We start from the raw sequence: 25,218 nt of genomic DNA, 5'->3' as shown, positions 1-25,218 counted from the left end.
AGAGCACAAATGGCAGAAGAGTTGCGGTTTTGGCTTGGAATCTCCTTACAAAGCTTGCGCCTGAAATAAGCTACTTCAGTTTTCCTGAAATTAGTATTAAAATCTCTGAAAATGAGGGTGAAAAGCAAGTGCTGTGGTACTTTCTGTACTGTGGGTTTAGAAGCTGCTGCTTGGTGAGTAGTTGATGGTCTGACAACTCAGCCTAAGTTCACTAAAACTGCAATTTGAAATTAATCTAGTACAGGGCTTTGAGGTTCTGGAGACTGAAGGCTTTTTCCAAAGCAGAAATCTTGTTTGGGGTGGCAATAAACGTAAAAAGATAAGAAAAACAGTGTGATCTTTTGGGGGCAATGCTGTGCACTGCCACCCTCGTTTCTTCTGGCCCTGGGTCCTGTCACGAGAACAGCTGAATTCACTAAAGCAAGAGGAAACTGGCTGCTTTTTAGTTAGCAGGTGGGATTAGCTGTGTGCGGGATTTGCGGAGCTCCAGTGACCTGTGTGATGGGTGCTGGGAATGCAGCGTTGAGGGGACACGAAGGGGACCCGTCCTTCCAGCAGCAGCAAGTCATTGGGTCTGCTCTGCCTTCAGTGTATGGTGACGTTCTCATGCGGTTCCCTCCCCGTGGTCCGTTGGACCAGCTCTGGACACCGTGCTGCACGGTGACTCTGGGTGCGGTGTAGAGACTTTGACCTTGAGTGCCAAACCCTGCAGTGGGACAGGGAGGCAGAGCTGCCTGTGGTGGGGGACACTTGTTTGTGTTGCTCTTGTTGAAACAAGGAGGGCTGGGGGAGACGTCAGTGATTTCAGCCTCTCTGGCTCCCCACAACTCTTCCCCAGCAAGGCCGCCTCTTGGGGTGCGATGGCAGAGTCCCCAGTGCTGCCTCGGCTGAGCTCTTGTGTGCTTAAACTTTGTTTGGCCTTGGAGGGATGAAATCACTGCCTTTCCTCTCAGTGTGGATAAAGAAAGGTTTTGCTGAGCTGCCGGAGATGTCTGTGCATGGGGGAGGAGAAGCTTTTCAGTGTCCAGTGCAAGGTGTGCGCGCTGCGGGGCTAGAGGGAAACCTCATCCTGGGCCTTGTCTGCCCCGCAGTCTCTGGAGCGTGAAGCAAAGGCTGCAGGTGGAGTAGGATGGACTGCATGTTGACCACCAAATAGCTCTGAATCAGCCCAGAGTTCAGCTCGAAATGTGAAAACGGGTGACTTCCAGGGCTCGGAGTGCTCATCCTGGCTGACCTGGCCGGCTCGGGCAGTGAGCTGTGCCCAGGGCGTGTTGATCTCGGGCTCTTTGGGGAAGAGCAGCGTTTCCTGTTGAGTGTGTCTCCTGACACCACGTACATCTTGTACTCCGTGTGCTGAAATAGAACAGCCCGTGCAGCTGGCTGCCGTGCCTGCCCAGAGCCGAGCTTGGCCCTCGGCATGCGTCTGATCCCCGTTACCTTCCCCAAACCCCTACGATTTGCAGCAGCAGCCGCCATCTCTTCAAGCACATGTGTGGGGATGGTCAGAGAACAGACACAGTTCTCACAGGGCTGCCTGGGGTGTTGCTTTCCTGCTCTCCACGTCCCAGCTGGGTTAAACACAGAGTTTCCATGGACTGCAGAGAGGATTTGAGGGGGTTTACATGAATTAACATTATTCCCCTGGAATTACCATTTTGGGGCTGTTACCTGTGGTAGCGATTTCACACAGAATCCCAGAATGTCAGGGATAGGAAGGGCCCTGGAAAGCTCATCCAGTGCAATCCCCCCATGGAGCAGGAACACCCAGATGAGGTTACACAGGAAGGTGTCCAGGCGGGTTGGAATGTCTGCACAGAAGGAGACTCCACAACCTCCCTGGGCAGCCTGGGCCAGGCTCTGCCACCCTCACCAGGAACAAGTTTCTTCTCATATTCAAGTGGAACCTCCTGTGTTCCAGTTTGCACCCATTGCCCCTTGTCCTGTCACTGGTTGTCACCAGAAGAGCCTGGCTCCATCCTCCTGACACTCCCCCTTTCCATATTGATCCCCATGAATGAGTCCCCCCTCAGTCTCCTCTTGTCCAGCTCCAGAGCCCCAGCTCCCTCAGCCTTTCCTCACACGGGAGATGCTCCACTCCCTTCAGCATCTTGGTGGCTGCGCTGGACTCTCCAGCAGTCCTAATTTGTGCTGCTTTGCCTGTAGGACTATAGCTGTAAACCCTCCTAATGGTGCGGCTGTTTCACCTGGAGAAGGCAAAGTCTGCATTAATGGTGGGATGTGTCAGCACTGGAGCTCGGACTGCTCTGTTGGTCCCCAAGGCAGGGCAGCCTTTCCCCAGGACAGGTGGAGCGAGGGCCTGTGGACGAAGAGCGATGTCACTACAGCCCTGCCATGCACAGCTTGCCATGCTACTCAGGGTGCAGAAGCAGCTCAAGTTTCATCTCTTTCAACTTCACACTGGCTAAGCTGTGACGGAAGATGTGGAGAGGAGTAATGAACAGCTGGGAGATGCAAACCCTCGTTTTTCTTGTCCTTCAGGCAAAAATTGGTCAGTGAATTTTTAATTAAGACCTGCTTTGCGGTTTGCTAGCAGCTTGGCCCTGCCTCTTGTCTTCGGCAGGACCTTGAGCAGAGCCGTGCAGACCTTGCCCGCAGCTCTGTGCTCAGCAGTGCCGAGAGCAAGGCAGGAGCCGCGGCTGGGGCTGCTCCGGGCAGGGCGGCCTTGGCTGTGGTCCTGTGCTCCCCGGAAGGAGGAGCCTTGGCCCCTCTGCCTCATCTGGCAGGTGCCTCAGGAGGTGCTTTGGTCACGTCATGTGTTTCCAGCTGGAAATCCATCTTGGTGTGGGCATCAGGAATATGCAGTTACCTGTGAAAACTCAGTATGTGTGTGCCCAGGAGCAGTCGTGGTTGCTCCAAGGCTGTGGCTATGATGGGCTCGTTATGACTGGCAGCATTAATAAAATTAATGAGACTACCTGCCATAGAGCTGGTGTTTACACCTGAGTCTGCCGAAGAGGAGCCGCCTGTCATTGCAGGGTGTGGGAGCCCTGATGTTTGTCTGCTTGTTCAGCTCTGTCCCGCTGCTGATGAGTCGCTGGTAGGACCAGCAGCAGTATGGGAGTTATTCGGTGATGCCACTGGAAGGAATGGATACCTCCACCAAGAAAACATCGAGGCCTTTTTAACATTTATTTTGAAGACAGACAGAAAACAAAATAAAACATACAGGGGAAGGAAGACCAGCTGAGTGAGAATGATGTTGGTCAAAATAGGGAAGCTGTATCCACACAAGACTCCCCAAAAAGTATATATTACGGCAGATTACATGTAAAATCAAAATAAGGCAGGCTAGAAAAAGACTTTTGAAGAGTGAATTTGCCAAATATGGTTCATTTTCAAATGCATCGGAAGCCTTTTGGAAACGGGCAGCAGAAGAGATCAAGGTGTGAGAGGCACGGAAGATAAAGCCATCACAGAAAAATCTAAACCATTTTTTGGCCGTCTTGACTCCTGTGGAGGAGCTTTGTAACTTTGCAAAGTACAGTCTCGCTACAGAAGAGCTGTCTGAGAAGCTGTCTCGCATTGAATGTCAGTAGAAATAACTTTAGAGCAAACAGAGGAACTGATAAGAAACTGTAAGGAACAGATAGCGTTTACTCAAGAGTGCAGCAGGATCTTAGATCTGAAATTGCTGAGATACTTTTGTGTGTATCCTGTTGTTGAAGTGCTCTTGGTATTGCAGAAACGGATGGTGGTGAACGATGGCATTTTTAATTCTTGGGGAAATTGGGGGGACACGTACACATCAGGTGGCTCAATATCTGTGCCAGGTGTGCTGCTGGGAGGGCTGGAGGGGACCCTGGGGACCACAGACCCAGGTGTTCGACCTCTGAAGGCATGGCCAAACACGGCTCCTTGGAACTGGGTTCAGAGGGCAAGCCCGGCCTTGGGTCCTGCTGGAGCTTGGTGGGCACGATCAATAGACATCATAGAACCGGGTTTTCAAACAGCCTTTGACAAAATTCTCTACCAAAGGCTTTTAAGAAACTAAGTCACCATGGGCCTGGAGGGAAGTCTTGTTCTGGACCGAGAGCTGGCGGTAGCACGGGATGCAAAGGGTCAGGTTTAGTGGTCATTGTTCAGGTAAGAGTCGGCAGCGAGGCCCCGCAAACTGGTGCTGGGACTGGATTCATCTGATCGGTGACCTCGGGCACAGCGGGTGCAGTGAAATCCCCGGGTTTGCAGAGGATCCTCAACTCCTGAATGTCCCATTGGAAGCGAAGGAATCCAGAAGGATCTCACAGAACTGAGCAAGTGGACAAATATGTGGCAGATGAGCTTCAGTGTAGGAGAATGTGGGGTAACCTTAACTGAAAATTATCTACTCCAGACCTGTATGATACTGAACCTGGAACTGGTGGTTACAGGTCAGGAAGGAGCTGAGAATCATCATCGACAGTTCTCTGAAATTACCAGCTCAGTGTGCATTGTTAGCCAAAAAACCAATGAATTTTGGTCACTGTTGGCAGAGGAGATAATAACAAAGCAGGGGGCATCATTTTGACCTTCTGTAACACCTTGGTGCATATCCTGGGGGCTGATGCAGTTCTGGTTTCTGCACCTCGAGGACAGTGGTGTTGAAGAGGCTGCAGGGAAGACAATTCAAATGACTGAGTGACAGGGCAGCTGCCCTATGAGGACAGAGAAAAAAGTTTGTGACTGGTTTGGAATAGGAGAAGTCTGGTATAGCATATGACCAAGGTATACAAAATCATGAAGGCACTGAGTAAATTGAATTTTATCTACCAAGTCTTGTGACTCTAGAACCAGGAGCACCTGATGAAACCTATAGGAGATTAGTTTAAAGCAGGTAGAAGGAAGTATTATTTTACAGAATGTGTGATGAACCTCTGAATTCGTTGTCCTGGGGGTTGTGGATGCAAAAGGCATCAACAGGTTCAAAAAGTACTTGGGTAAACCTAGGGGCAACCAATCTGAAACAGGTACTGGGAAGAAGAGCCCGGGATGTGCCCTCAGCATCCATCACACCAACGTGGATTCTGGGGAATGAGGAGGATGGAGAGAGGGTCTGACCAGGCTCATGTGCTCTGCCAACCCACCTCTCCTGCTGTCCCAGCTGTAGGCAGGATGGAGGGGCAGTGTCACCCATTCCTCAGAGCTCCCAGAACCAGCATTAGGTGGGCACAGAGATATGCCGTGGTGCAGAAGAGCCAGCGTGGTTTTGTAGACCAAAGCTGAGCCACATGACTCCATCGGTACTTGGAAGGTGTTTGGGAGCACACGGCGGTGGTCCAGTGCGCCTCTCTGAAGGGGTTCTGCACAGGGTACCCCAGAAAAGTCCGTTGTGGGATTTGGGGGTGAAGAGGTGGTTTGGAGACAGGCTACGAGGACCAGGGTGGATTGTCAGGCTTGGCAGCGGAGGAAAGTTCCTCGGGGAGCCAGGCTGGGATCTGCTGCTCGCAGCATTTGTGTTGTGTGTGACCTAGAAAAGGCGATGACAGCGATGGCTGGGGAGGAGCGTGCTGGAATCCGCGTGTGCAGTGACGGGCTCTGAGCAAGCGAGGTAAGAAATCCTGAGCGCTGAAATTCAGCAATGAGGTTGGGGGTAACGGGTCTTTCTGTGATGGCATCGGCCGCGTTCGGCAGCGCCGAGGAGGCTGTGAGCGGCAAAGAAGGAGCAGAAAACAGCATGGACAGGTCATGACACCACTGTCAGGTTGAATGATGAGTGTCTGGTCATCCCATCTCAGAGAAGTCCTTGCTTCCTATGGCTGGAGTACAATAATTGCCTCTGTGGTTTTTTGCCTTTTTTTTTTCCAGTAGCAAATACTGTGTGCTGGAGGCAGATGAGAACTGTCTGGGTGGTCGTCAAATATAGTTGAATGTGGTCCAGATATTTGCCCTAGTCCGTTGGCTATGCTGTAAAAGGAGGACAGGGAGAGCACCGCCTGCTGGGACATCCTTCTGGATTTGCCCCGTTCTGCTGCCGTCCTGCCACTGCTGAAAGTGAAATCTCCCTTCTGGGCTGAACACAAGCTAATGAATGCTTGGGGTTTTGGTGAGAGAAAACAAAAGGAACTTGTTTTGGGCACCAAATCAAAAAGCAAATTGTTCTCACACCACTGTTCGCTGTTACCATGTATAGCAATTACTGCCATGGCAACAGATATTTTCAAGATCCAGCCAAGATCTTCCAGGGCTGCAACATAACTTCTGATACTTGCTCATTGTGGTGCTATTAATAACTGTGTTTTCCCCTCTTGTAGCCAGGAAGTTTCTTCTTCCTCATGTACCAAGTGCGAGGGATAAGCTCATTTTAAATCAATTGTAGGGAGAAGTGACACTGGGGATTTCCTGGATTTTTTTGTTCTGGAGATCCTGTCTGGTGCTGCCAGCTCTGCAGCCGCCTCCTGGACCAAGCTGGGCCGTCTCTCTTGTGCTATTTATAAGAAAGCTCAGTCTGAATTTTTTATTACCTTTTTTTTAATCCCCTTAGACCAGGACAAACAGATGACACATATTTACTCTTCCAGCTATGCACAGAAGCTTAAGTGTTTATTTCAGGCTGACTTGGTCAAGGGGAGAACCTGCTGCCAGCTAAACATGATCTGGGCCAGGCTTCAGTCTGCACGATTTCTTTATTTATCTCCTGGTCATATAAGCAAGATAAACCCTGTGTATTCAGGTTTGCGGTCCAACTGTTCTTGGCTGTGTTTAAAACCCCCAAGTGCACATTCACCCTTTCCCAGCAGCATTAGCACACCCCTGTGAATCTCCTTTGGGCTGGAAGTGTCAGAAATACCAGCACCAGGTCTTCTGGCACCGGAATGAGGAGCTGTGGGAAAGGTGAGACTTGGGCTTTTGCTGATGCTGGTGGTTCCTTGGGAGCCCGAGTGTCTGTGACGGGGGAGGATGGGGTGCTGAGTCTGTCCCCAGCTCTGGTTCTGGTCATACGCAAGTCACAGCTGTGCAGTTGTCTGGTTTAATCCCCGCAGAGGAATGTGCTGTTCTGCGGGCCGCTCTGCTCTCCCCGGGGACTTTGCCTCTCTTCTGCACAAGTGTCGCTGTTAACTGTGGACGCCTCCCTGCCCCCTTTCCTCACCAACCCAAAGGTTGAATGGAAGCCACTCTCCAAGCATTCTGGTTTTCTTTAGTTTCTGGTGCTTTCAAGTCTTGCAGCTTCTTCTGATGTCACTGTCTTTGACATCACCCTTCCCCACATCTCCTGGCCCACTGGTTGACAGCCCACCATCATAACCGAAAGAAAAGGATGTAGTGAAAACATGGAATCTTTTATCCTTACAATTTTGCTGCAGAAATGAGCGTACGCCCTGCAAAAGGTTGGTCCAAGGCAAGAAATAATTCAGCCATGTCTGCAAGGAGCGACTGCATCCCTCTTCGACTCTGCTGTAGCTGTTTCTCGGGAGGGTCCGTTGAACACGGTACCACTGGCGATGCTGCCGGGGGCTGCGGCTCCCGGGGGGCAGCACTGTGACGTGGGGTTCACCCAGTGAGCTCCTGGGCATCCCCGAGAAACAACCGAGGTCATTTTTGAGAGCCTTTGGTGAATAACTGTGTTGGTCGCCAATAACCAGCTTCTTGCTGACTCTCAGGAAGGTTAATCCCACCTTTGTTTCTTTGACATGGTGAGAGCAAAGGCAGATTTTGGGCTTTAACTAAGCATGCTTTGTTCTGGCATGCGAGGTTGCGGAGATGTTCAATGTTAAAAAGGCTGTGACTGCATTTTAAAGCAAGCTTGAGTGACTCTGTCTTTGTTTCTCATTAAATCAAGCCAGATCTTATTAATGACAAAGCACCAGAACTACACATAACTAGTATTTTTGTTTATCTGGAGTCTGAAGGTGTTACTATAGTCACTGCTAATCTTATGGACGCAAGTGTAGAGCACACAAAGCAGAGGTTGAAATACGGCTCACGGGATGTGACTCCTACCCACACCGTAATGTTTTGGAGGCGATCAGAGAAAAGAATGTCACTTTGGGGCAACACTTCTACACGCCTTTCCTTTCGGAGGAAGTGTTTGTCATGATTTAATACATCAGAATTAAAAACAACGGAAAAAATCAAGCATGGGCCATGTGTTTTATTCCATATGGCTAATTCACTCATTGATAGGTGAGCGTTGTGGAGCTGGAAGTGTGCGTGGAGCAGGGAACCATGCACCTTTCCTTCAGCAATTCCTGTAGGCAAACCAAACGTAAGAAATTAATTTCTCATGGAAAAAGAGGGTTTTTTTTGCATATTGTTTTATGAAGGGTTTATGAACTCTGTGGCTAGGGTTTTCGGCTATTTATTTACTGCCTGTCCTCCCTTGCCGGAGGAACTTAGCGTGCTCTGGGCTGGGGAAGAAGGCGGCTCTGAAGCGGCTCCTCTGCATGGAGCCCCGTTGGGGTGAGTTTCCTGATGGCAGCTCGGGGCGCAGTGGAGAGTTATTCGTTTGCGGACTCTGTGTTTCCTGTTGCTTTGACTTGCTGCCAAATTCCTCTTCCATCCCGGCATTGTAGCGGTTAACTTGAGTCATGCTTAACAAGCTCAGACAGCTAATACTTTCAAGAGCTTCTCTGCATTTGTTCCTGCTTAGCTTTTTCAACAGAGCTGGCAGAGACAGCTGCAGCCGGGGAGATTTTCTGAAGAATGAAATGGCCTAAAAAAGTTGTGATCAAACACTGTTATCTTTGTTTTGTACTTTCAGCTACCAGTGTCTTGTGGGCTCTGCAAGCTGAGAAATAACCGCGTCCCTTGCAAACTGTGACTGTGTCATCCCTGAGTTTTCAAGGGCCTCTGTGTTTCAGCTAATAAATGACTGGCAGCCCTTTAAATGAAGAGAGACAGAGGGCCATTATTTTGCTAATGCCACGCATTTAGGACTGTTGCTGCCTCAGATATGTGGCTTTGCAGACTGGTGCTTGAAAGCCTGATGCTCTGCAGCCCAGCTGTTTGCAGGGAGTCACCAGCGGTGCCCCGGCTGTTGGTGCCCGGGCTGGCCTGTTGCTCAGCCCCTAATGACAGCCTGGCTGTGCTCCTGTCCCCAGCGCTGCCGGCTCCTGCGCCTCCTTTAGAAGAGCTGAGGTTGTGGTGGGTTTTTTATGGACTGGTGGAGTAATTTTAGACCTGAGGTGGGTGTCTCAAGAGGCCCTTTCAGCCCCATCCCTGTGTGCTCTTGCCAAGGCGGCTGCTCATCCTGAGGTACCAGCTGATGGGTTTCCTGTTCCCGGTTTTGTAGGTTTCTGTTCCTGTCTTCTCGGTTTTCACTCACCAGCACCATTTAGAAACCCCTGTAAATGTTTTCTCTGTGTTGCTCAGTGTTCCTTCGTGTAGCAAACGAACATCTCTGTGCCTGGTGTAAACGAGCCTCTGGCATTCAGCTGCTTGCTTTGATCCAGTGTGTCTGCCAGGGCTCTCTCTCCCCTTCAATGAAGGTGGTACAAAAATAGTTCTTCTTTTGCCCTCCTCTATGGAGAAGCTGTACACCCCATAGCATTGCAGTGTGTTTGCGGCCATGCAATGCCTTCCATGGTTTCACTACACCCAGAATGATCTGTCCATGCACAGACATAATGAAAGCCCATCAGCTGCAGAGTTAACGCTGCAGAATCGTGTTCCTGGTGCGATGTGAGTGATGTGGGCTGCTGCCGGGGCGGCGGAGCAGTTGCTGGGTTGATGTGGTGGGGCAGCTTTTCCAGAACAGCTTCTGATTGTGGAGCCTCCTGTTCCTGGGCTGCTCTCTGTGGCACGGGCCAGGGCAGCAGCTGCCGGGCCCCGGCTGCAAGGGCTCTGTGGCAGGGCTCGAGGAGTCCCCAGAACCGGTAGTGAGTGATATAGGAGGTTGTGAAGAGTAAATCTCAGTCCTGAAGCAGCTGGGCAGCAAACTAGATAAATCAGGACCTTTGTCAGTAATTCCTAGAATGGCAGAGAGAGAGGGCAGCGGGTGCTGTCGTGTCCTTGACATAGCAGGGATATCATCTGTGTGACATTACTTGCTTTGGGATAGGGAGAGCACTTGGTGTGTGCTGATTCTCCAGGGCTCTGGGCTTTTGCCCTTCATCCTTTGGCAGGTGTATCTTCTCCACCTCATTCCCTGCAGCCGTATCAGGATGACGTTTTTGGCTGTGGGTGCAGACTTGTCAGCACTGGGAAATGTCGCCCTGCTTGGGTCTGATTTACGTCTGTTCAGCGGCTGGTGGGAGGTTTGGGGGACTTAGAGGCAACAGGACCAAGCCATGCTCAGCTTTCTGTCACTGAGCACAGTTTCAATCAGCAGGTTCCCTGCGGTGCCAGGGCTCACTGGGAAAACGAGAGACTCATGTGTGGGCTCCAACTCCATCCCTTCCTCTTGCTATGTGTCCATCCCCCTGAAAAAAAACAGAAACAGTGCAGGCCTAGTTGTAGGGTTACATTCACACTGAGAGGCTCTTGGGTGCTTTGGGTCCCATCTTGGGTAGATTCTGTGTGACTCTGTGCCCGCACACACTCCCAGAGGGGGATAAAGCCCAGCTCTGCTCTGTCTGGCAGCATCTGTCTTAACTTGGTTGCCCAAGAAGACGTAAGGCTGAGGGAGTTGGGGTGTTCAGCCTAGAGAAGAGGAGACTCTGGGGAGACCTTATTGTGCCTTTCTGTACTTAAAGTGGCTGATAATAAACATGGGGACAGACTTTTTAGCAGGGCCTGGTGGGACAGGACACAGAGTGATGGTTTAAAACTAAAGAAGGGGAGATTCAGGCTAGACATGAGGAAGGAATTGTTGTCCCTGAGGGTGGTGAGAGCCTGGCCCAGGTTGGCCAGAGAGGTGGTGGATGAACCATCCCTGGAGACACCCCAGGCCAGGCTGGACGGGGCTCTGAGCAACCTGAGCTGGTGAAGATGTCCCTGCTCATGGCAGGGGGGGCACTGGGGAGCTGGGAAGGTCCCTCCAACCCAAACCATTCTGTGATTCTATGAGGAGAAAGCAGATGTGTGACCTTCGGTACTTCACTGCCGAGGTTTGCACACCTGGGAGCATCTGGCTGGGGCAGCTGGCGATGGCCTCGCATTGAGGACCTGCTGCCCGCATTACTGAGGCTGTGTACAGGCAGGATGGCCACAATTAATGCCCATCAAGCCATGTTTGTGGTGTATGCGCCTGTACAAATCCTCCCTGACAGTGGGGACATTGTCTCTGGGAGCATTGGGAAGGTGTCAGGCTGCTGCCCTGGGGCAGCACCCAGGGATGGAGGGAGGGCAGGATACATCCCAGCTGTCGTGGTCAGGTGTTGCTGAACTCACAGGTCATCCTGTAATGCCTTCACTTGGCAGCTGTGAAGTATTTATTCTCTAGAATGTTGCTAAAATTGAGGTTTTCCCACGTAGATCCTGCTGTTGGGCACAGAATCTGGTTGCGATTGTGTTGAGGTGGGATGCAGTCGCCATGAGAGCACAGCGCCTCTGGTATCACGGACCAGACCATGTGTCCTGGGGTTGCTGCAGCCCGTGGCCGCACAGGTCGGGGGACAGCACTGAGCTGCTTTGGGCCTCAGTCCCCCCCGGGGCACCAGTGACCCTGGGCAGGGACCCTGTGGTGGCACCAAACCTGCCCCGTGCTGCCTCCCCTTCCGTACCTGGGGTTTGGATGGGGCACATTTTCATAGAGTCATAGAATCATTTTGGTTGGAAGAGGCCCTCAGGATCATCAAGTCCAACCATAACCTAACCTAACTCTAGCACTAAACCGTGTCCCCAAGAACCTCGTCTAAACGCCTTTTAAACCCCTCCAGGGATGGTGACTCCAGCACTGCCCTGGGCAGCCTGTTCAATGCCCAACAGCCCTTTCCTAATTTTTTCCTAATATCCAATCTGAACCTCCCCTGGCACAACTTGAGGCCATTTCCTCATGTTCTACCACTTGTTCCTGGGGAGCAGAGCCCGACCCCCCTGGCTCCAAGCTCCTTTCAGGCAGTTCAGAGATCAGAAGGTCTCCCCTCAGCTCCTGTTCTCCAGCTGAACCCCCAGGTCCCTCAGCCGCTCCATCACACTTGTGCTCCAGCCCCTCACCAGCTCTGTTCCATCTGTGCTCTCTCTGTCCTCTCTCTCGTTTTGGAATGAGAGAGAGGGGATGAAAACTGCCAGTACAATATTTTTTTTTTGCTGCTGAAACTCTTTCTCAAATGCTCAGCCCTTAAAAGGAAAAATGACTCTGCCGAAGCCTTCACTGGGCTTAGGAGGTGCCGCTGTGTCTGGGGCAAAGCAGAGCTCTAGGGAGCCTGTGTTGGGGGTTTGGGCTGTGCTCTGATGTGCAAAGCAACAACTCCAGCTGTGGTGCTGCAAGAGATCCTGCAGGTGCTGTGGGGGCAGCTCGAGGGCCGGAAGGGTTGTCCAGGCAGATCCTGTAGCCCAAGGAAACTGGCTCATTGCTCTGTGGCCTGAGGCTCAATCTCCACAAGGGCTTTTGTTCTCTGGTCACATAAAACCCCTGGGGTGGCTGGGACAGATCTGCAGGAGAAACTGTCCAGCAGGATCCGTGTCCCTGGCCAGCTTGGGGACCCTTAGGAAGAGCAGAGGGAAGCACCCGTAACCTTTTTCATGCCAAACGCTTTTACATCTTGTGTCTTTCATGCTCTGCCCAGGCTGCAGTGGCCACAGCTGGTCCCTGGCCACGGTGCAGTCTGAGGTGCTCACCCTTCTGAAGACAGAAAGAAATGAGGTGCTCTTGGCCTCCAAGGGAGCAGCAGCTCTCCTCCCTGGGCACAGCAGTGGGTCCCACTCTGCCCCTCTGATACAGGAGCTATGGCAAGAGCTGGTGCTTGCCCCGGCTGTGCGGGCACAGGCAGAGCTGTGTCCTGTCTGCATCGTCGACATTTTTTTTTATGGGAGTGGATTTTCCTTCTCCTGCCCTCAGGTGCAATTTCCTGTAGCGTTGGTCTGTGCAGTCCGCTGGTGACTGTGCCCATGTCCCTGGTACCTGCTCTCGTCCTGCTCTTCTAGGGCCCATCCAGCAGGTCTTTTGTGCTCTGTCCCAAAGCCATGAAAATAGGGATGATTTCTGTCCCTTGCTCTTCCCTCTGTTGCAGAAGCCCCGTCCTGTGGAGGGGATGGAGGATGTGGTGGGGGCGGGCAGTCCTTCACTCCCCTCTGTGTTCCCTGCCTGTGGGTGCTCTGTGTGACCCTGGCCCTGACCTGGGGCTGGTTTCAGGTCTGGATCAATACGAGCCTGATGCTGCCGGTGGGGCTGCACAGGTTCTGGTGGGTGGTGCTCAGCACAAAGCGGGTGATGGAGACCATGCAGGTTGGTGGGGGAGTTTGTGTGCTGCCCTCCCTTCTCCATGCGGAGGTGCGTTGCTCTGAGGTGCCTGTGCATCATCCCACCCCAGGTTCACGTGCTGGTGTCAGGCTGTGGGACGTTGTGCGTTTGGGGCTGTTCTGGGCTTTATTTGCAGTTGATGATCTTTGTGGCGTGACTCGGCATGGCTTCTGTCCTCCTTGGGGAGTGTTCCTCTCTGCCACCTCAGTCCTGTTGTGGAAACCCCAGGACATCTCAGCCATGTCCTGAAAGTCCTTGTGTCTTCCTCCTTTCTCTTTGAGACAGGATCTTGGAGGAATGTGCTATTAATTTTGGTGCTGCCCTGACCCGCTCCTGCAGAATGAGCTGCCCCGTTGCCGTGGTTCTGCTCTGGAGCCAGGGTGAACGGGCAGACTTGTGACAGTGAGATGGGAGCTGGTGGTGCTGGGGGAGTTTGGGAATGGCCAGGGAAGAACCAAGAACCAACAGAGTCTGAGCAACCAAAAGGCCACCATCTGGCATCTCTTACTTTGAAAACACCACTTAGCAGAAGGCTTGGGGCTTTGGTTGTTTTTTGTGTTGTTGGGTTTGATTGGTTGACTTTGTTTGTTTGTTTAAAATTAAAACCACCAAAGTGATGAGATGCTTTGCTTGATAGGGCCTTTTCCAGGCTCTGTGCTGCCTCTAACCCACCCAGGTCGCGGTGAAGTGCTCCGCTCTGCTCTCTGTGCCGTGTTGCCGCGCTGGGCTCTGCTCTCAGGGGGCTGCCCCGCGCTGCTCTTGCGGGAGCTGAGCATACGTGCTCAGGCTTTGAGCAATTGCAGCCATTTGTTCTATATTTTCACAGTCTAGTCCGTCTCCTGTGAAGCAGAGGTTGATTTGTTTGCACAATGCTTATTTTCAGAAGCAGGAAAGTTTCAGGGACAGCCTGACATTATACTTATTTTAGTTTGTCTATAATTTTTGTTAGAAGGATGCATGTGTATTCAAAATAAATACAGATATATATGTGTGGGGGGAAAGGGTTGTTTTAGGTACATTTTTTTTTCCTAAGATCTAAATTACAGCTTTTCCAGACTTCCCTGAGAGAAGGTGGTGAGTAAAGCCTTAATTGACTGAGTGAACCAGTGGAGCATCACTGCGAGGAGCTGGTGCTGGAGACCTTCTTAGAGCTGTGCAGCTCCAGGGTGCAGATGGGTTTTACAGCCTTGTCCTGGCTTTGTGCAAATCTGAGCGACCTGGAGCCACCTGTGGGTTGTACTTTACTGCTCGGCGTTTGCACTGAGCAAAGTTTTTCTAAGGGGAGTCTGTCTGGCAGCCCACCCGGTGTGCTGGGGTGCTGTGCTGGGGTGGCAGAAGGCGAAGGGGCAAGCGTGACCCTCTTCAACATCAGCACAGCTGTTTTTGGCAACCTGGGCTGCTCTCCAGCCAGCCAGGAGCCTGGACCTGCAGAGGAGCAGCGCTGTCAGCAGCTTCAGTGCCTCTGCGATGGTACCCGCTCCCCATTCCTTAACTCGTTTGCCTTGGTCTGCTGCTGGGGCCTCCCTTTGGAGCACTCGGGGTTGTAAACATGGCTTTGTTCTCCATAAGGCTGCTCCTGCTCCCTCTCATGGGCCCCTCGTCGTAAGCTCCGTTAGCAGCAAACGAAGGAGGCTCTGAACTCCCTGTCTCGGGAGGACAGAGGATTTCAGATGCCCGTCCCCATCACCCAGCTGCTTGTTGCAGAGAGGAGCCCTGGACCCCACACACACGTCCCTGCGTCTGGCTGGTGTCACAGCGTGACTTGTTTCCAAGAGCTGTGCTTCAATCTCTGTGTGTGTCTGTTGGCCAAACTCTTCATTCCTCGTCCTCAAGGAGGACACTTATATAGGCACTTAGTCTTGGCGTTGACACATCTCAGTTAGATGACCTCTCATGATGGGATTTGCCCGGTCCTGGGGCTTCTCAGAGGCTTCAGCAGCCTTGGCTTGGAGCCACAGGCAGAGAACTGCAGTTATTTGTGCAAGGACACAGCAGGGTGGCTGCCCCACGCAGGGCATGGGAGCAACGCCTGGTCCATGCAAGGTACAGAGATGGGGTAAAGGGAAGCATCAACACTCATAAAGGACACGTTGTCCTCTGGCCCCTCAAGTTCTTCAGTCTCCTGCTGCTCAGGAGGGTTCCCTGTCCTTCTTTCTGTGATCCTGAACACCAGACCATACCCTGGCTCTGTTCAGGCTCCTGTTTCCTGAAGGAAGAGCTTTCTGAAGTCTTCAAAGATCCTACTCGTTACGGAGTCATGTTTGGTCAAGAAGGACTTTATAGGGCCCCAGCTCTCTGTGGTGCTCATCCCGAAGGAGACAAGTGGGGGAAGGAGGTGGGTTCTTGGCTCGGAGCACAGAAGTCCAAAAATTACATACCGTGAAAGTGAAAAGGGGGCTCAAGCTGAGAGGGCTGTCCCTGCAGCCACCCAGGGCTGTGCTGGCTGTGGAGCTCCCCACGGCCTCCCCTGGCCAGCAGGTGCCTCCTGGAGCTGGTGCTGGGCAGCGGGCATGGGGTGAGCGGAGAGAAGCTCCGTGTAGAGGGCTGGGTGGTCACGTTGCGCGGCTCTCGAGCTGACAGCTCAGCTGAGAAAACAGCTCTACTATTATCTTCGCCTGGCCTTGTGAAGAACTCGTGGTGTTCAGGGACCGCGTGTGGCTGCCCAGGCTGTGGTGCCGCTTCGGCGACGGTGGCGAGAAACCCAGCTCTGCCGTGGAGTAGCGGCTGTTCAACTTCTTGGTGTTTCTCAGGTCTACCCATAAGTGGCTTTTCTGTTTCTGTTCCTTCCGTTTCTAGTCTTGCTCCTTTCTCTTTAGTTGAAACTATTTTATTCTTTCCTGGACTTGCACTAACGTTTATAGTTTTTGTGAGAAGGTCTGACCAGGAGATGCTAGCAGGATGTTCTTGCAGGCTGAAATACCCTTTAAAATATATATATATATATTTAATCCCAAGGCTTTGCCAAGCGGGAGTGGCAGCCAGAGGGGTCCCAGCTGTTTTTGAAGGAGCAAAGTCTGCAAATGTCGAGCACCTCTGTGCCAGAGGCTGGCAGGACAGCGTGCATCTTACTGCTCTGCCCGACAACACTGGATGGGAAACAAGCTGCTGCCTGCAGGGGCTGAGCCTTCAGCTGGGAACAAACCCGTTTGCCCGTATCAGCTGCAGTTTTGCACAAAAAGCTCTATGTTTCTCCCGATTTTTGTGTGCCTGCTGCACCGTGTGTCCTCCCCCCGCCCAGCAGCTTGGTGCTTGGGGACTGAGCCCCGCCATGGCCCTGCCACCCTTCAAAAAAATCAGCGTGCCCAAGGCAAGGGCCTTTGCGGGCAGGTGGGGCTCAGGCTGCTGGGGCTGGAGCCGTGGGCTGTTGACAGGCTGGGAGGCATGGAAAGTGTTTGTGTATTTGCACTGGACACAGAGGAAACTCTCTTGACAATACGGGAGGATGCACACTGGGTTTGTTTTTGGAAGAAAGGTGGGATTTTGTTGAAATTCCCCCACGTTGCAGGCTCCGGTGACTGGGTTAGTTCTCCAGTGCTGTTGCAATGCTGATGGGCTGCGTGTCCCACACTTGGGCTGCCGTGGGGGTTCCGTCCGCATTTGCAAAGCAGGCCTGCAGGGATTCCCATGCCTGGGGATGCTGAGCCCCAAGAGTTGAGATGGACTGAAACCACCGCAGGGTTCCGGATGTCACTGTGCGCTCCGGGGCTGCTGTGTCACCCAGCGCTGGGAGCTGAGGGGACAGACAGGAAGAGCATTATTTAAACCATCCACAGGAAACTGCTTCTTTAACCCCGCAAAAGGGAGTTGAAATTAGTATTTTCTTTATGTCCAAGTTATGGTCTTATCTCTCTGCAATCCTGGGTTTATCACGTCTTTCCAGAGTTCCTGATGTTATGTTCAAGGCTTGTGTGGCAGCCCAGGGCTGGCCCTGCTCCAGGAATGTGCTCCTTGCTTTTCCTTTTTGTTCTTTACATATGACCGTGATTCTACCAAACTCTTTGGTATTTCAATGTGTTCTGTGCAGATTTTTCTTTCTCTGCTTAAACTGCACCTCAGTCATCCTCAGCCCCTCAGTTTTTAAGGAGACCAAAGAGGTCACCAATCCAAGTCATCCACTTACGTGTCTTTGCACGCAAAGATCAATGTAAGCTTGTTAAAACGGAAGACTATAGTTAGAAACACACGCTCGGTCGCGGCCAAGTGCCATGAGAAGAATTCATTATTTTCAATAGCTTGCATTTAACAGAAAATAGCTGACCTCTCCTCTCTGCGGAGGAGCAGCGGCGCTGGTGGAGTCGGTGGTGGTTCAGAGCTTTGCTAATCCGCTTGTTGGCAAAACAGACCAAACCAGCATGCTCTTGAATGCTAAAAAGGTTGATCGCTCAGCTGCATCTTGATTGCTCAGCTGAGTCTTGCAGGGTTTTGGTTTATTTCCTTGCCAAGCAAATACTCCATAACTACCACCTGCTTCTCTCCCAAGCTCGTCTGTGTGTGTGTTTCTGTTGCTTTCAGTGCCAGGGTCCCACTGTTCCTGCGTTCCTCTTCAGTGCCCGCTCTCCTCCCACCCTGCCCTTCGTGCCCCCACCGTTGGGCAAAGCCCCCACCCTCCAGCAGCAGCACTGGCCTCTGCCCCCCAAGCTGCCAGTGTGACACTTGGTCTAAGTCCCCCCATCAGTCCCCTGTGCCCCATTTCCCGCTGGCTGCCCGTCCTTGTGAAGAGTTGTGTTATTCTCAGAGGTCACTGCTCCTCTCCTGTCCCCTCTGAACTGTCCCCTGGACCCTCTTTGCCAGTTCCTTGTCCTACCTGCACTTCGCTGCTGTCCCCATGGACCTGCTCATCTGGGCTCTGCTGCTGCCCTCCTTTTCCCCTTTCATGCCCTGTTTATGGGGGACGATGCCCCTGATAACAGCAGTGCCTTGTCCATTTGTTCCTGTGCCTGTGGTTTGACATTGCAACTATGTGGAAATAATCAGGCTGGCTCTTTAATTCCCACCCCGAGCCATGGCATGGGGTGCTGGCACGGCTGTTCATGTTGCACCTGAAATCAAATAGGGGAACTGACCCAGTTTTGACCAAAAAGTACCAAACAGCAAAGCAAGTGTTTTCTAGACGCGAAGTTTTCCTGGCAGTGCCCTGTGGTGGGAGCCCAGCAGGAGTCGGTGCCCTGGGGAAAGGAGAGTGCGCAGCTCCCAGCTGCTTGTTGGACTGGTGGGAACGGCTGTGGTGGTGACAGCCTGGGCCGGCTGAGCTATCTGGCTGAAAATGGACCCGTGCCACGAAACAAGTGGCCTTTACCCGGGTGAGCATCTCCAGTCAGCCCAAATGACCATCAGCCCTCCGTGAGGCTGCCTGGTCAGCATCACGTGGTAGATGTTGTGATGAGGAGAATTGCACCTTTTCGGGTCGATTCAGGTTTATTTGGGGTTGAACTGACATAATACCTATCAATTTTGCATCCTCAAAGAATCAAGGAGCAGCCTGCGTTTTAGGCGTGCCTGCCAGGCTGCTCAGCATTGAATACACCAGCAGTTTTCCTAGCAGGGAGCTGTGATGTGCTATTAAACCCCCTCCCAGATTTGCCTGGTGGGAGAGGACACATTGACGTTCCCCAGGAAGCCTGGGCAGAGCTGAGGGCCGTGTTGCCCTGTCAGCAAACACCTCCTGTCCCAACACCGTGCCAGCAAGGCTCAGCCCAGGCTGCCCTTTTGGGCACTGTGGTGCTGCCATCATCACCCTGACCCCCCAGGAACCACCCACCAGCAGCCCAGCCTGTGGGGGGTGCAGCGGATCTCCCTTCTGACCCAGGACCCATCCTCTTTGTATGGCTTTCATTAATAACAAAAATACTCTGAGTTAAATGGGATCCTCTTCCTGCAGCTTCCCCCAACACGGGGCAGAGGAGGAGGGTGGGGGGCCAGGACTTGGGGGTGTGGGGAGGAGCTGGGGAGCCTGTGTAGGTTTTTTCTGTCTTCAGCTGCACACTGGAGCCAGGGGTGGCATTGCTTTAGTGGCAGCATCTCTCCCCGGTGGGAGGAGACCCTGCTGGTGTTTGCACCCCTTCTGTTTACCTGGGCCAGCCAAAATGGTTTTGGCTACAGCATCATGGAGGCATTGGCCTTGCTGAGCTCCTCTGCCCTCACCTGGGCTGGCTGTTTGGGGTAGGGGTGTCAGTGTTAAAGGCTGTTGTGCCATGTATGAGGGCTGCGCAGCCCAACACCTCTGTTGCTACAAAACCATCGTGCTGATCTGCCTGAAAACCAGCCCTGCAGCACTGCCCGTGGCTCTCGCTGGGCCCTGGGCTGCGCCAGCACGGGTCATGGATCAGTGCCTGGCCCTGCCCGCCCTTTGCCCCAAGGGGCTTCTGAGAGCCTTGTCTCATCACCTGAGGGAGGAGGGAAGAGCTTGCAATGGAGTTGGTCTCGTCTACCGGTCACTTCCTCGCATTTATCTTTTGGTCAAGCAAGTGTGGGCTTTGAGCAGGAACCGGGTGCCCCAGAGGTCCCCTCCAGCCCTGCAGTGTGTGAGCCGGCAGGCAGCGCTTGCGTGGGCCGGCTGCCCGCCCTGTCGGGAGCCAGGGCTTTGGTCTCCCGAGGTGGCATTAACAGCAGGGTGTAGCTCCTGAAAGGAGCAGATCCTGCTTTGCAGATCCTCCCCGCTCCCGAGAGCGAGTTCCCCTGTGCATCTCGCCAGGCGCCGGCACTCCTGCCATCACACCAGCCCTTGATGGGAGTTATCAGAGCATCAGTGGGTCATGCTCGCCCGCTCTGTGTCACTTGTCCCGGGGTGGAGCGTGGTGCGAGCTGACACCAGGGCCAGGCTGGGGGGGTGACCTCCTGTTCCCTGTGCCAGGGAGCTGCTGCTTTGGCTCAGCCCTGTCTCAAACCCTTCCGTCATCTTCCCCTGAGTTTGTTAGATCGCTGAATGGCCCGGAGCAGCACTTTGATCTGCAACAGCGCTGCTTGGCCCAGAGGCAGCAGCTCCACAGGGCTCCCAGACAACCCATTTGCCTCGAGCCTCTGGCCCAGACTAACACAGCTCTCGTGTTCCCGCAGCTCGGACTGGGTGGAGATCATCGAGCCCCGCTCCCAGGAGCGGATGTACGTCAACCTGACCACTGGCGAGTGCGGCTGGGAGCCCCCTCCCAACCTGAAGGTGCGCCAGTCGGACCAGAAGCAGTGGTGGGAGCTCTTTGACCAGAACAACAACCGCTTCTACTACTACAATGCCATCACGCAGCAGACGGTGTGGCACCGGCCCCAGGGCTGCGACATCGTGCCCCTGGCGCAGCTCCAGGCCATGAAGCGCAGCTCCCAGCCCGACTGCCGGGGCCGGCAGCACCGGGGCAGCGCCGGCAGTGATGGCAGAAGCACCCCCATCCAAATGGCCCTCCTGCAAGAGATGGAGAAGGGCAAGGGGGACTGCGCCGTGGAGAAGAGGAAAGACCCTGGCAGGTAGGGAGAGCTGTAGCCTTCTCTGTTTATATCCGATGGGTGGCTTCAGTTGCCAGCAGGCGCTGGCTGCCCTGCAGAAGGGCTGGAAAGCTGCGCTGCCCTGAGAAGGGTGAAGTGCTGCCAGAACACTGGCACCACCGCTTGCCCTCTTCCCCGGGTACAGCCGTCCGCTTTCACCTCTGCGGTACCACTTGAACGTCCCTGGTCTGGGCCAGGCTGCATTTGCGTGGGGCACTGTAAAAACACACACGAGAAGATAATAGTTGCTCCAAAGCCCTTTGTGCTAAATATAAGGAGAGGGATGGGTGGGAGAGTAACACAGTGACAAGGGCTCTGTCGGGCACTCATGGTGGGGTTTGCTGGGACGGCTGAGCTGCCGTGCAAGGGCTTTGGCTGCTCAGGGTGTGGGTGAGCCCGGCTGCTCTGGCTCTTTCCCTCCCCGCTCGCTCAGCTGCCCCCGTGTGCTCGCAGCTCTGGCCAGAGCGGGACGTGGGGCTGCAGGGACAGAGCTCCTGGGCACAGTTATTTGCTCATATCAAGCCTGAAATGAAAGAACAATAACGGGATGCTATTTTGTTTGGCTAAGAGATTTTCTTACACTCAAACCAGTCTGACAACAATCATGTTTGGTTTTTTTTTGTATTGAAACTTTGCCAGCTTCAACTGCACAAAAGCATCTCCTCTCCAGTCTCTGTGAGGCCAGCCTGTCCACCTGGGGCACTGCCCAGGGCTTCCCTGCCTCCTCCTGCCCCGTCTGGGCCTCATCCTGCCCTGCAGAACATGGTGCCGGCAGCCAGGGAGGCCGTGCAGTGCACGGGGTTGGGTCACACTGAGGAGAGGTGACTCCCCCAGGGGCCAGAGCAGAGCTCGGGTGAGCCCGGCTCTGCTGCCATCCACCCCAGCGCTCCTGGTCCCCAGTTTGGGCATGCAGTGAGCCAGGCTTAACAGCTTGGGGTTTGGATTGCGGTTGCCTCTCTGTGTGCCTGGTGCTGGTGGCAAGAGAAGAGAAGAGCAAAGGTGATGAAAACCGTGTAGGATGGGCGATTCTGGAAAATACATGCTCTAGAGCCCCCTGAACTGAGGTTTACCACTTGTCTGCTGCACTTGTGAGATGCTACTGTATTCACTTCAGTCCTGTGTGACTGAAAGATTCTGGTGATGCACATAAAGTGCACCAGAGAGAGCCCAGAGCTTTACTGGGGCCTGTGGTGTTTCCAGTGGCTCCTGCCCCTCTGAACTACAGACCCATCCAGAGGTTGATCCCTGCTTTGCTGGGAGAAGCCTGAACATGGAGAAATGCCTTAAGTTGAACCCCGGTAGCTCCCAGTTCCCTCCGGTCCACACCAGTGACCACAGGTGAGCCACAGGCACGTGGGGTTTGCCATGAGCCAACTGGCTTCCCCTCCTTGTCCCTCCACAGCCCCACGCTCTGGGGCACTTGGGACAGGCGCCGACAAACTATGTGTTTCCAGAGGAGCAAGTGCAAGAGCCTTGCACAGGGCACAAAGTATCCTGAGCTCCACGGGGACCAAAATATTTCTGACTGCTCTCGGGAGGGGAACGTGGCCTCCTCTTCCTCACTCTGGGGAACGCTGTGTGTGAGGAATAAGCGATGGCAGCTCTGACCCCTCCGCTCTCTGGCCCGCTCAGCAGGGAGGACCCCACACAGGACCCTCGCGTGGGAGGTGGGGAAGTGATACAGCATGGGCAGGGTTTGTTTTACCTTTCTTTGCAGCCGGGCTGGTCCCAGGCAGCATCTTGGGCGTCACTGCAAGTTCTCCTGTGGGGAAGGGGAGTGGGAAGACATCCTCCTCCATCCCAATACAAAGTTTTCGCAGTGATCTCAGGGCACTTTGAGCATGCAACAAGCTTAGTTGAAAGGCAAGTGCTGGGAAAGGTGTGAGTGGAGCTCGCTGGGAGCTGACAGGCTGCTCGGACGTGCCAGGCTCTTCCAGACCCTCATACCCATAAGCCAGCAGCATTTCCCTGTGGAAGCTGCTTTCTTGAAAGCAGGAGACTGAGCGCTGTTTCCTTGCACATCCATCGTGTGTCATCATTGCTTTTTGTGAGCAGGGGTTGCATGTCTGGTTATGGCCTGGAGAATGATTTCCCTACCCACATCTGACACCCAAGGAGAGATTTCTTGCCTTTTGTTAGCTCGTAAAATGGTGAGCAAAGAGCTGAGCCCAAAGCAAGTGTTCCCAGGTGGGATCTAATGCCCTTGCTGGGGTGTCTGGTCTAGTAACAGCAGAAGCACACCAAGCTTGTCAGCTCTGTTGTCTGCGTTGTTCTTCAAAGACAAACACAAGTGTGTCCTCTTCCTTCCCGGAGCAGGGATACAGCTGTATAAACAGAGGGTGAGTACGTTGAGTGCTCTTGGTAGCATTTGACATCTTTATAGGTACCTTCACCCAACGCTTTTCTCTTTAAGGGCAGTACAAAAGTTTTGTTTTTCTTCCCTTCACGTTTGTCATCCCGTGATAGATGGAGAAGCCAGGAGAGACCAGCGTGATCCCCAAAAGGGGCCTTCTGCAAGCACATGCCATGGAGAGCTGGGGGAGGGTTTTAATCCTTTTTTTCACAGAATCCCAGAATGTCAGGGACTGGAAGGGACCTGTAAAGCTCATCCAGTGCAATCCCCCCATGGAGCAGGAACACCCAGATGAGGTTACACAGGAAGGTGTCCAGGCGGGTTGGAATGTCTGCACAGAAGGAGACTCCACAACCCCCTGGGCAGCCTGGGCCAGGCTCTGCCACCCTCACCAGGAACAAGTTTCTTCTCATATTCAAGTGGAACCTCCTGTGTTCCAGTTTGCACCCATTGCCCCTTGTCCTGTCACTGGTTGTCACCAGAAGAGCCTGGCTCCATCCTCCTGACACTCCCCCTTTCCATATTGATCCCCAGGAATGAGTCCCCCCTCAGTCTCCTCTTGTCCAGCTCCAGAGCCCCAGCTCCCTCAGCCTTTCCTCACACGGGAGATGCTCCACTCCCTTCAGCATCTTGGTGGCTGCGCTGGACCCTCTCCAGCAGTTCCCTGTCCTGCTGGAACTGAGGGGCCACAGCTGGACACAATATTCCAGGTGTGGTCTCCCCAGGGCAGAGCAGAGGGGCAGGAGAACCTCTCTGACCTACTGACCACCCCCTTCTAACCCACCCCAGGTACCATTGGCCAGGCACGCCGCCGGTCAGGGTGCGAGTGGGCTCTGCTCTCCCCAGCCCAGCTGGCCCTGCGGACCAGCCCTTCTCTTCCCGTGCTTCTCCCAGGGTCAAGGACTTGTTTCAGAATGGGGTTTCCTCTTGTGATAATGATGCATCTTCAAGTCCTCCAGGAAGAAATACACCATCCCCAGGTACATCTGTCCCCCAGGACAGGAGAGGTGTGGGTCCCTTCTGCTGGGCAGTAGGTTCTGCTGCCTGTCCCCTTCTTCACCACCTTCCCCACAGCTCAGCATCCTGGGCTGGGAGGGTGAAGTACCTTGGCCTTACCATGCCAGGACAGTGTGTTAGAGGAGGTGTGTGAGCTGTGAAGGTGGCTATGAGGGTTCCTCTGCCTCTTCCAAGTCTGGTTTGCCTCATCACGGGCTTACGTCTCTTGAGGCCCAGCGTAAGTAATGCCAATATTAAGTTCCTTATAACTGGACAAGAAACACCATCGAGATTCCTCTTACATGCTTGTTTCCGTCTTACGCAGCTGGCCTGGGGGCAGGGCACACAAACACGACGTGCTTGCGTGTGCCCGCAGAGCTCTCCTGGTGCCATGCAGACCTGGTTTGGGTGGGGTCTCCATCCCTGCCTAACGTGTGGGCACTGGCGGCAGCGCCGCTGAAACACAAACATCCCTGTTCATTCGCCTCCGTCAAAGCACCAGGAAAGCGACTGCTGGGAAGGGCAGAGCTGAGGTGCGAGGCTGTTTCTCTAGGCTGCTGGGAGGGAAGAGCAAACAATAGAGCTCTGGAGCCTGGGAAGAGCTACCGGATCCGCTGGGCCTGCTGGAGCTGGGTGCGGGCTGGGAAAGCCAGCGCCGGGTCCTGGTGTTTATATTGGAGCTGCTTGAAAGCATTCCTCGAAGGAACCATCTCCCGGGACTCGGCAGGGTCTCTGCTGCTGGTGACTGAAGAGCACAGCCGAGAGGCCACGTTGGGACGTTTCTGCACCACTGGCTTTGCTTTCCATCAGGGCTTTCACTGCTCAGGAGGACAAGGCTGAACCTTTTTCCATGCTGGGAAGTCAGGAACTCGCCATTCTCTTCTGCTTGGTCTTTTCAGCGGCCTGGGGATGGGGTTGAGCAAAGCTGTATCCAGACACGGCCACAGGAGATTGTTCATGGCTGTGGAAATGGTCCTTTCAAAAAAGCCTTGTCTTCTCTGCGGTGGTGCCTCTTTCCTCTGATCTCCAGCTGCTGGGGAGGCCGGAGATGGCACATTGTGCTCAAAAAGAGACTGACAGGCAAAGTGGGATATTGCACGCGTTTAGGGGTTTCACTTCTCCA

General features: G+C 53.6%; 1 protein-coding gene across 2 annotated transcripts in view; it reads left to right on the top strand.

The window, feature by feature from the left end:
- Positions 1-25,218, top strand: part of LOC102087491 (rho GTPase-activating protein 39) — a 54,628-nt gene that overhangs the window by 7,617 nt on the left and 21,793 nt on the right. For both annotated transcript variants that reach the window (XM_065032656.1, XM_065032657.1), the window contains exon 2: positions 20,330-20,728. In XM_065032656.1, the coding sequence (XP_064888728.1) occupies positions 20,330-20,728 (399 nt within the window). The remainder of the gene's footprint in view (positions 1-20,329; positions 20,729-25,218) is intronic.

Source organism: Columba livia, chromosome 16 (assembly GCF_036013475.1).
Source record: "Columba livia isolate bColLiv1 breed racing homer chromosome 16, bColLiv1.pat.W.v2, whole genome shotgun sequence".
NCBI lineage: Eukaryota > Metazoa > Chordata > Aves > Columbiformes > Columbidae > Columba > Columba livia.
This window is presented reverse-complemented; position numbering and strand designations above follow the sequence as displayed.